At 34.6% G+C, this 12,293-nt stretch overlaps 1 protein-coding gene across 3 annotated transcripts in view; it reads left to right on the top strand.

The window, feature by feature from the left end:
• Positions 1-11,884, top strand: part of LOC108687813 — a 13,942-nt gene extending 2,058 nt beyond the window's left edge. Inside the window, exons 2-6 of one of the 3 annotated variants that reach the window (XM_018193790.1) lie at positions 8,736-8,882; positions 9,299-9,412; positions 10,374-10,487; positions 10,800-10,913; positions 10,998-11,884. In XM_018193790.1, the coding sequence (XP_018049279.1) occupies positions 8,753-8,882; positions 9,299-9,412; positions 10,374-10,487; positions 10,800-10,913; positions 10,998-11,026 (501 nt within the window). In that variant the 5' untranslated portion in view covers positions 8,736-8,752 and the 3' untranslated portion in view covers positions 11,027-11,884. Of the gene's footprint in view, positions 1-8,735; positions 8,883-9,298; positions 9,413-10,373; positions 10,488-10,799; positions 10,937-10,997 lie in introns of those variants that run through there. The other 2 variants (XM_018193792.1, XM_018193791.1) reach the window with 2 other exon arrangements.
• The last annotated feature ends 409 nt before the right edge of the window (positions 11,885-12,293 follow it).

The following is a 12,293-nucleotide window of genomic DNA, read 5'->3' as shown; positions in this document are numbered from 1 at the left end:
TATACAGGCGAATAGCGCGAGGCAGCAAGATGGGGATAAGGGCGTGGTTTTGACAGATGCATACAACGCACGCGGAGTACGCATATGCGTCTTTCTCGTCATCGTCGCCCTCGTCGTCCTCGTCGTCATCGTCGTCATCGTCGTCATCGTCGTTATCATTTCAATGTTCATTTTCTCTCATGTGTAGCACATTCGGCGCTGATTTTTTTATCATCACAGAACGATTTCTGGAAATAATGTTGAATACTAATTATTTTTAATTTACAATTAGTAGATATTGATATAATGTTTAATTAATCATTATAATTATCACGTTTAATATCGCATACATTTTTTAAAATTCAAGAAAACTCGCTAGAAATTATGTATTTATTTTTTATTTATAGCATTAATTATTGTGGCAATTTGCACGTGTTTTGCGTTTTCCTAAGGGAAAATCGTCATTGGGCGTTGCATTTGCATTTTATCATGTCTCGAGCGTGCGCTCGTTTCAAGGCGAACGAGGGGGCTTCTGAATAAGCGCAACTCCATCGTGAATTGCGCGCTTCTGTGCCTTCATGCAATTGCGTTTACCCGGCTCAGCTCGCTCGCGATTAGCGTCTCTCAGATTGCGAGACCATTTCAGTCTCATGAACAGTGGCGTTACTAGGCGAACGTATATATTCAGAATATTCTCTTACATCTCGCCACACATCAGCTGAACAATATCTTCGTTTTCTTCAGAGTTATAACATTTATATGTACGGATAGCAATGATCTTATTTCTCCTTCAGTTTGTTTTATGTTTGTAATTAAATGGATGGAAAGTGTACTATGCATAACATCAGAACCCTGAATGGAACATCATTCTCTGGCTCGACTTTGAAATTCAAATTCGTATTGAATGCGTGTTTCAACTAGAACGCTAAAACATTTCATTCGATTTGAACGCGAAGCTTCAGAAAAGGAATAACGATATCAGTGATATTATTACGGCAATCATTCCTGCCCGTCATGAGTTTCGCGAAGGACGTGATATATAAGGTATAGAGTTCTCGGCCCTCCGTCGAGGGCAACCGCCCTCTTACCCATGACCATGAAAACCGGGATGCGCCAACAGCACAGAGTTCACGGACCCCGCTCATACTCTCCTTCGGACGATGCTGGCAATGCCAATCGATGAAACCGTCTGCCGCGGCAGCCGCCGCCACCGCCACCGTCACCTCCGCCTCCGCCTCCGCCACTATGAGCCGGCCGCTCCCCTGGCGCAACCTCGGATCTGCCTCCCCCGTTGTTGCATCCATGCACGCGTTGTGTGTACATGCGTTTGCGCCCTACCCTACCATTCATGCGTCGCCATCGCGAATATAAGTCTACATGTGTGTGTCAATATTAGCACGGCGTTGCGCTATCGGAAAGCGGAAGACTCGCCTTCCGGCGATCATCGAATCAGATCTGATTAAACGGCGCTTCTGGGAATGTATTGAATTGCACGTGTTATATCACGACGATGTTACATACCAAACTTGATCAAGAAAAACTTCCTTTTGAAAGAAAAGAGAGAATATTGATGAAGTTGTAAATTACTTACGGGTATTTTAATAAAATAGAGAATATTAATGAAGTTGTAAATTAATAGATATTTTGATAAAATAGAGAGATTTATTGAAAAATCAAGAAATTGACAAAAAACCAATTGAGATTGATATATGATATATTTTTTCACGTTGAAAAAACTTGGAGATTTCATTACCTTCGTGGAAGATAAGCTTCTGAGTATACATTAGCAAAGAACTGATCTAGATTTTAATTGACTGTAAGCGCATACATGCCGACAATGTACATACCGAGGAAGCTGTGGCGTGAGTTAATGAGCTCAATGCCTCTTTCTAAATCGTGATTTCGCGTACATTGCCATAACCGCGCATGATATCACATGATACGGAGGAGAATGACTTGAGCAAAGTTGGCGTTAATTGATGTTTACTGCATATGTTCAGGCGCCAGGGAATCCCGCCGTGTATTCGCCCAATGCGCACTATGTAACTATATTGATCAAGAGATTTAGAACGATATTTTTATTGACTAATTCAATTAATGAACGTTAAGTATATATCTTTTCAAGAACAACAATATATGATGTGTTTAGTTTTTTTTTAATTTCAATATTAGTGGCAAGGGAAAAATAAATCACAATATATTTTTATTTCATTCTTTCCTTTTTTGTTTAATTGCTATAGATTTAAATTGAATAAAATGTATAATAAAATGTATAGAAAATCATTTAATAATTAATAAAAATTAGTCCTTAAAAGAAGTTAATGCTTCATGTCTTCTTCAACTTCTCGCAATTTCTTCACACACTTTTGGTTTTTAATGATTCGCATCTCTCTCATTAATGTCGTTGAAGTTTTTTGATTGAAGTTTTAATTCGAATGAAAAAATGTTTTTGGAAATTCCATTGAACTAAGGAATATCAAATTCCAAATAAAAGTTGCATGCATATGGCAATCTTTCAATCATTTCGATGGCCCTGTTCAGCAGAATTTATTTTATAACTGTTGAAAGATTTCTTCACTGAGACAGGACTATTCTTCCAATCTAAAAGTGTACAAATCTAATCAGCGCGAAGAAAACTCCCAACATTTGCAAAATAAGCATTCTGCTAATCATGACCAATTTATTCTGAGTATTTCAGTGTTTGGGAGATCCAGGAATCAGGATTGGTAAAAAATATGTTTTAAATAAAGTTTAAAAATATGTTTAAAATATATTTAATTGATTTTTAATATATTTTAAATATGTTTTTTTTATAGTACTATTTAAAGCATATTTAGATTCATTAAAAACATATAGTATTTAAGAATAAATACAATATGTTTTATTCTTAAAAAAAACATTAGTCTTTACTAATCCTGCCAGGAACGAACTTTCCTTTTAGTTCGTCAGAAATCGGCCTAGTCATACAGGAGTACTCGATATCTAGACGTCTACGATTCGGACGGTACTTGTATATAGTACGGTCTCATGTCTATATACGTTCCTGGTATGTACGCGCCACCGCTCGATACGATACGCGCGTCCAGGGTTCGTTAGCCGTCACGGTTGCACGGAAGAGAGCTGGAGAGAGAAAGAGAAAGGGGGAGAGAAAGAGAATCGCGGTTGCTCGACGGTCGCTTGGTAAAACGTTTTTTTCTAGTTACAAATACGAATGTAGTCGGTGGTTTCACGTGGGTATTATACACGCGTAGGTGTTTGCCGTTCTCTAGAGCCTACACCACCGATCGATACAAGCCCGTGCACATCGTTGCACGTGTGGACGCGTGGCGCGAAAGAGACGAGAGCCGGTAGCAGAGAGTCTACCATTAAATGCGATTGCCCAAGTTAATTGGCAACCAGCGCGAACTCGTTAGCCAGCGATCGTAGAATCTCGTTCCGCGGACTGAGCCTACGACAATGCATCGTCACGAAGAATTTCTTCGACTAGCGGTCGTTTCTGACAGGATCTCGATTTTCATGGATTTAAAGTCAATTCTAGTATAACTTATGTTGTTCATTTCTACCAAGTGACTTATGTCCATTTATACTAACTTCAATCTCTGTCTACTTTTTATCTTTTTCCTTAGTTCTAAGAATTAGGAAAAGATAAAGAGCAAGTTATACTCAGATTAATCTATATGATAAAAAAATGAATGAAGTTACACTTGCTTGGCTTAACTATTTTCTGCCGTTGCTTACTCCGGAGTCTATGATACAGAAATATTTCTGATTCTTAAACTCGTTATGAGATAAACTATAACATAAATGAACTTCTTGTTTCTCAATGATTTGAAATTGTTTCAATGAATTTGTATCAACAAAAATTCAACTAAATTGTTAAGTTTCTAAAAAATCAACGTAAGATTTCGAAAACTGTAAAGTATCGATATGCATCTGAGTAACGCTTATCAACACTTTACAGTCCCCAAAATCTTACATTGAATTTTTTTGCGTCGATGGCTTTGCGTTTTTGGCTCCGGAGTTCAAATTGGACAGGTCTGTTCTAAGGTATGACTAGACCAATCATTTATCAAACGCCATAGTTTCTAACATTTGGAAAATATTTACAGGCTGTCCATATTAATGGAGATGCACGACCTAGAGCCATACTTTCCTCGTTCGAAAATGAAGTACTAGAAATCGTGCCTCATTCGTACGACAATCATATGAAATATCAATCTGGATGCCTAATCTATCTCGATGATCATCGGTTTCTGCTGGCACATCTCGGCTGCATTGGCAACCTAGTTTCCTTGTTAACTTCTCGTGGAGACTCGCTCTTCACCTCGCGAGTACACTCGAGAAGATGAGGCCAAGATTTATCCAAGTTCCACTGTACGAACATCGTCGCCGTCGTTTCGCATCGACTCGCCTCATTAAATACCACCGTTTGCAGTTTGCATAATAACCAATAAGAAGCTTATCCTGTCTGGTTGTTCGCCACGGCTCGGCTACGATCTACGGATGTTCAATTAAATGGAACTAACGGTTCGTTGCATTATAGCGCTTCTTGTGTCGGCTTTAAAACGTTCATTTTCTTGCTGATCTTAAATGTGACGAGCGCAAGCGATTCTCATAATAAAACTTAATTAATAACGTGTAGCAAAGGTGAACTATTTTATAAGAAATAATAAATCGCATTACATCGAGTTATATCGATTTTTATTATTTAAAAATTATTTATCTTGTATAGCGACATTAATCATTATTTAAAACATGATTAATATTCTGAATAGATTAATTTATTAAATTTAAGAAAACATGAAAATATATTTTTATGTACATTAATGAAAATCGTTTTGCAGTCTTGTCTGTCTGTCTGTCTTGTCTATATAGTCTGATGATAGATTGACGAAACATAATCCACCGCATAAGAAGAGAATTATGTTTTATATCTGGTCGCGCGCTCCGTCGTGGTTACGGACAATCGAGATCTCGTCCTCGTCTCTTACCGTTACGAGCAGCCAAGCACACGAGACTTGTGTTTGTGCACACACGTATATTTCATACGCCTACACAGGCATATGAAAAGAATGAGAAGAAAAAAGAAAAGAATTTAGCTGATACGCGAAGGATATGTGTGAGTTCCCGCTGCTTCTCTGTTGCGTATGCGGCCTCTTTTTCGAGCACTCCCTATATACAGGCATATACGACCGGCTACCATATAAGGACCTATACACAGCCTTGTCGATGCTGACCCACCGTTTGAACGTATCTCTCGAAAGCCTCTCTCACGATCTCAGGAACGTATCATCCTGGACCCAAAACTCAGACGAGTGGCCTGAGAGACTGGTTTGTTTTTTATCAGCATCGTCCGTACTTTTACACGCTCAACATAATATAGTTGTACTTAAAAACATTGTAACTCTGAGAAAATACTGTTACTGCTGCTAGAGATTCAAATGTTTCCACATCTTCGACAAATTTATCATCGTGTAATATCGTTTATCTTTTCAGTCACTCGCTCTATAAAGCAAAATCATTTTGCTTTATAGAATCATCGTTTGAAAAGCTTTGTAGAAAAAAAGTCGCACAAAATTGATGACCTTGCACTGTCGTCGATGATGTTGCACAATCGTGCCATGTACCGATAATGTGGTTAGTAATCCGACGTCTCCGTGACTTCACCTACGTGGAATGCGAATCTTTTCTTATTCTTCGCTTCTCTTTTGAATCTGCAAGTTTACTCTCATATGGGCGAATTCGATATTCGATATCGTCAATGGCTATTTAATGTTTATATGGTACAAATAATATGGTATACGACAGAAAATATATATATGCTTAGTATTTTAATTAACGAAGATAATAATAGTGATTTTCTTTCGTGTATGAACAATATAATTAATGGTTTATTTTGAGATAATATAATTAATATATTGAATATATTGGAATATTAATTTGATTTATTTCCAGATATATAGGAAATGTAATCGTTGTGTGCAATGTAGATGCAGAAAGAAAAAAAAGATTGATTTCATCATAAATTGCAGAACATAATACGATTAGAAAAAAGCACGTAGGAGTTAAACACAAATCAATACTGATCGCCCACATGAGCGTAATTAGTATTGGCGTTCTTTTCTTACATTTTTTCTCGTTGAGTCATGTAAAGTTTTAAGTATGCCTGAATGCGCACAATCGTTGCTGAGAAGTCCATTTGGTGAAAGGGGGTGGGCAAAGGGGGCATCCAAGGAATGAGTCATTGACAGTTTAGCGCGTAAATGCGTCGCCAGTTGGATTTGATATAAGACGGGTGTATATACACACACAAACACACACACGCGCACACACGCACACACACACGCGCGCACACACACACACACACACACACACACACACACACACATATGTTGGTACAAAAGTGTATGTACACATTCAGACAACGTTGCGACGTTGATTTCGTGCCACAACTATCAATTATTAGCGGAGCGACTGATTTGATAATTGCCAGACGTTTCCTTTCTGCCGAAAGTATCATTTGTAATCTAATATGAAAAATATAAGAAAAATAATGTCGATTTCTTGAAAATCTGAAATATTCTTGAAAATCTTTTGTCCTTTTTCTAAGAAAATTTGTTTAATAATATGAATGTACAGAGTGATCCGAAATTCCCGCAGAAACAAACTTTTTCCTTTTGCAAAATTGCATCTGACAAGTAGTTTTTGCAGGAAAGCAGCTTGTAGTTATATGAAAACGCAAAAATTATTTATCGAATGTAATTTTACTACAAGAAAAAGTTGTTCGTTTTATCATAAAAAACAACTTTTTTCTTTAGCAAAATTGCGTCCAATTAATAGTTTTTGCAAGAGAGCAGGTTGAAATTAACAAATAAGCACAAAAATTATTTATCGGATGCAATTTTGCTAAAGAAAAAGTTGTTTGTTTTAACATAAAGTATTATGTCCTGTACTCCGAATGCAGAAATTTCGGATCACCCTGTATTGCAATACATTTATTCTATCTATATGTGCAGCTGTATAATTTTTTAACTTTATAATGTAATATTGCGAAAATATGGTTGCGTTCTTGGAGAAAAGAACATAGCGAAAGAAAAAATATTTATCAAAGTTCTTCAAGTAATATGCGTCATTATCGTAAATAACAAATGATAGCTGCGAAAATTGAAATCAAATTGCAGCATAATATTTTGTGAAACCTGAAATAAAAGATTGGGATAATTCGACTGAGAATATTCGCTAATACACAGAATGCACAGAAATTAATAGATTTTATTGATCATTGAAGGTATTATATATTAATCCGCCATAATGATCGCGTTACTATATGTTAACTTAATTATTTAATTTTTATATTTCTCATGTTCACAAATTATCTGACAAGTATTTTTTATTTTGATAATTTTGATTGTGACTTTGACATCGATGCAATTTCACGCCGACAAAGTTGTTGCCGTGCTTATGAAAGAAGTGTGACAAAGAAATATGCTAGAAGGAAACGGAGACCGGAAGTAACAAGCCACTGCTGTTTCCGTCGCGTGATACATAAATTCGCAGATTGATAATCGCGTGAGTTCACAGATAAATTAAACTTCTCATGTAATAATTTTCTAAATTTTTAACTTTTCTCTTTTCTCAATTTATGACGTAACAGCGTTTTATTCTTAATTGGATTTTTATTTTATAAAACTTCTTATCTATTCTTATCTATAACTTCTTTTTTATTTAATGGGATTAAATGTTATTGTTGTTATTACAGACAACTGCAGATAACGAAATAAAATTACAGATAACGAGATAAAATAAGCAAAATGAAAAAAAAATCTATGCTGTGTCTTTGGTCACATTCTTTTGAATTTAAAAAAAGAGAAAACTGCTAAAGTATCGAGTAAAGTTCTGCAAAATTTTAATTGTATTCAATGTAAATAAAGTATTGTCACATTTTCGTTATATTTATATCATAACGACGCGACGTGCAATTCCGACGTCGTTGTCGATAGCTCGTTCCCGGCTTCAGCTTCGTTGGCATTCAATAGCAACCACTGTTGTCAGCGCGTGGATTGTTGGTGTGATTTAACAAAGGAAACGACACGTTCACGCTAACAATTGGAAACTGCGCGATGCCATCTCTCGCCAATACACTTACATTTGTTAAGCGATGCACTTTACGTGGAAATGGTTTCTCGTACTTAATAACACGTGCGATATCGCCCGTGTTCCGCTATCTTCCAGGAAGTTAAATCGATTACGAGCAGGTGCTCGTACACCTTGCACAGACACCTTTTACATCATTATTATATATAGAGAAGTGTACCGTTCGTTATATTGACGAAAAATTAAAAAAAATATATTAAAAACGAATTCAAACGAAATTATTTTCTATGTTTCGCGTTATTAAATGTTATACATACATATGTACATATTTTAAAAGAAAAAGAAAACACGATCACTTATTCGGGATGTACTTCAGATTATAACACATTTTAATTATTTACACATTGACACTTTTTTAACAGTTCGATACCTCAAATTCTTCAAGAAATTTTAAGTAATAAAATTATCATACATTGCACATCTATATAAAATACAATATATACCTAAATATTGATAGTCTGAATCAATAAAATATATTTAGCTATATCGTTAGAAGAATTAGAAACTTGTAAATGGTATAATTAGAGTTATAAACGTTGATTTTTTAAGCTGTATTGTTGAGTGAAGGAGATTGAGCTTATACAATTATCTTTGTTTTACAGATCAAGAAATATAAGTCATGTCGAGTCCGTCATTGAAAGACCTGCCCAAAGTAGCTCTAGATTTGAAAAGCGAATTGGAAGGTTTCAATCATGGCTGTATGAAGAAAGCCGCTACTGCTGAGAAGAACGTTTTACCCTCCGCCGAAGGTATATGAATATCCAACCATATATTTCAGTTATTTTACTAGAAATTAATTTATGTGAATCGAATTATTTCATTTATGTTTGTAACTTATTTAAAATTTAATATTTTTATATTTTTGCATTCTATTAATTTCATTACTAATATATTTGATTAATTGATATATTAATGTTGTATGTTTTTGATATTTTTTTCTTTATTCTAATTTAAGTATTTTAGTATATAAGTATTAAAATTTTATATTTATATGCTTCTATGCAAGTAAGATTTAATATTACATGTGGAGTGTAAAGAAAATAAAGAAAATATTGAGTTCACTCATGCACATTATTAAACCAAGAGAAATGATTTGAGCGCAAAGCTTGTGTGATACTCTAATAAAAACGATAACTGCATAAAAATATATGAATTGCTGACGTAGACGTGCGGCAGGAACGACAACATTCTGAGTTGATACATGGCGTGGAAACTTTTAAGACAGATCAATTGAAGCATGCAGACACGAAAGAGAAGATTGTGTTGCCTAACGCCAAAGGTATTGCTCATTAAAGACTGGAGGGATTTCTGGAATTTCATTCTCCAGTTCTACGAGGAGTATTTCCTTGGGCTTTTTCATGGTGGCAGCGGAAAGTCAACTATCGCTTTTGCTTCTCAGGAATCAATCTTTCGCCTGCAAAGCTTTCTCTTAAAATAATTCAATAATAAAATTTTGAATTCGAAAATTTTACTGGTGGCTTTGATAGCATTCTGAGATCAATCAAGCATTGCTTGTCTTTTTCGTTAATTTCTTGCTACACTATTTTACGAATTTAAAAGAATTTAAAAAAATAACTCTTATACAACATGCAAGTCTTCCTAAATTCATTTACTCTTATATAGATTCCTTGATGCAATCTAAAATCGATAATTTCTCAACTGAAAAGTTAAGTTATAAATTATTCAAAATACAAGACTTCTCACGACTTAAATATCTAATGTGGATTAAAGTAATGGAATCATAGAACTTAATCATAGAATCTTAAAACTAAAATCATGTATTATAATATTTTAGGATATATTTTATTATACCGTAGCAAGAAGTTAATCTGATGTACAGGAGGATAAATCCAAAATGAAATTTATTAATAAATCGTACATTAACTTTGAAGTCAAAAATTAATACGGAGACTATATTTTTCACGATTTTAACTTGAGTTCAAATGTAATACGTAATTTCGCTTCATAAAAATGCGCAGAGCATCTGAACGCGCGCGATATTAATAACACGTGCCTTATGAAGGAAGGACAAACGGTACCAATCATTGACTGATCAGGTTGTTTATCGATCGCGCAAATAGTTTTTGAATTTATTCTTCGCTAATCCGTTCGAGTTATACCGCTAGCTGGATATAGCAAATCTATAGTCAGTTAAGCGAGATTTTATTTCCGATTTACAATTTTGCTTGCATAAAATTATTTATCATTTCGTCTCTGAAATATGATTTATCTGTTTTTAGACGTCGCAGCGGAGAAGACCCAGCAAACGTTGATCGCCGGTATTGAAAAGTTTGACACCGCAAGTCTGAAGCACACCGAGACGCAGGAGAAGAACCCGTTACCCGATAAAGATGGTATGATATATAAATCAGGCATTCAAATTGACTTATAGACAGAATAATTCCATCAAAACTTCCATCAAAATCACGAGATGAAGTAAAAGCGAGTAGAAATTTTTTATCTTATGAAATTGTAAATTTTGTATTTTTAAAGATTGATTTTTAATCATGGACAATCGTTCCATTTCGTTCTATTTTTGTTGTTGATAAAGTTATGTCATACAATAGTAAATGAAATAATAATTTCTTTACAAGTAATATAATTATTTTATATGAAATGATTATTATAAATTCTAATGAGATTTTTTTTGTTGATTTTCTTTGCAGCGATTCAGCAAGAAAAGGGGAAGCAACAATTAATCTCCGGTATCGAAAATTTTGATCCAGCGAAATTGAAACATGCAGAAACCCTCGAGAAAAATCCTCTACCCACCAAAGAAGGTTTGTACATTGCACATTCTTAATTTACGCCTTTGTATCTATTCAAAATGGCAATGATGGTTTACCGAGGCAACATTGTTTCAGCGATTGATGCCGAAAAGATAGCTGCTTAAAAAAGCTGCCACACGAAAACGAAGAAAAGGAATGAGGACGGCACGACTCGTCGCTTCTTCCAATTTCTATATCCGTGACATTTTATAACAATTATTCATACATTGCCAAGGAAAAAAAGCGCGAATGCGAAGCACTATATTAGTAGTAATGCTATGATTATACTTATTCTATCGCCATTTTTCGGCGTTCTTCTTTTGGCGAGATCAGAAAACTTTTGATCGAAAACGTGTAACGTTAAATCACGTAGCCGATGACGATACCGCTGTTGCTTGTCCTATTTTGATACTAAATCGCTTTAAAAGACAGTTCAACAACGATTAGGCAATGACAAGAATGAGAACAAATCTACATACAGCTCTTGTCTCGTAAGTTTCTCTAACTTGCCTTCTCGTTACATCTACTCGTTGTTTTGTTGCTAAACGCGCGACAAATAATACATTGTCCGAATAGCCAGATACGGCTACTTAGAGAGAGAAAGACTTATGGCAAGAAAAAGATTAGTAAATGTAGCGAGTTAGAAATTCGTTTTTTACGAAATAGGGACGATGATCCAATTCGATCGCGAAACGTTGCACGGAATCGTCATCTCCTCGCCGGAGGATGTAGTTTTTTTATATCGAAAGAGTTGCACGCGCGAATATATTCATTATTTTCGATAAAGCAAAATTGTCGGTGATATTGCATTTGATGCGTTACAGCAGACATTGCGGAAGTACACAGTGGTCGATTATATTTATGTATTGTAAAAATCATATTTTGTATAAACGGGCTATTGTACTTTTTTAATATTTCGTACACATCGCATTGTCATTTCGACGAAATTATTATGAGGAATAAAAAAAGTAATTTGTACAAAAGTGATAGTCTGCTTTTTTGGCCCTAATTAAACTTTATTAAAATGAATTTATTTCCGTTTTTTCATCCAAATATGTAGATAAATTATATTGAGTGTATAATTGTATTTAGCATTAAAATCTGATTATTTGCTTCTGATTTTTATTATATAAACTTTATCTTAAAAATTAAAAGCTAATACTAAATGCAAGATGCGACTGTCATTAGAATTATAATAATAATTAGGATCTTTTATAACAATTTAATCTGATATGTGATGATGCAAAACCGATTAAATTTACATGAATTTACATGACATTAAATGAATTACAGTTAATTTAATATTTGCAAAGTAATCAATATTAATTAAATTAACTGTTTAATATATTTTACAAAAGGATTGAAAAGAATAATCGATTTTTTACTTCATTG

Source organism: Atta colombica, unplaced genomic scaffold (assembly GCF_001594045.1).
Source record: "Atta colombica isolate Treedump-2 unplaced genomic scaffold, Acol1.0 scaffold216, whole genome shotgun sequence".
Lineage (NCBI taxonomy): Eukaryota > Metazoa > Arthropoda > Insecta > Hymenoptera > Formicidae > Atta > Atta colombica.
This window is presented reverse-complemented; position numbering and strand designations above follow the sequence as displayed.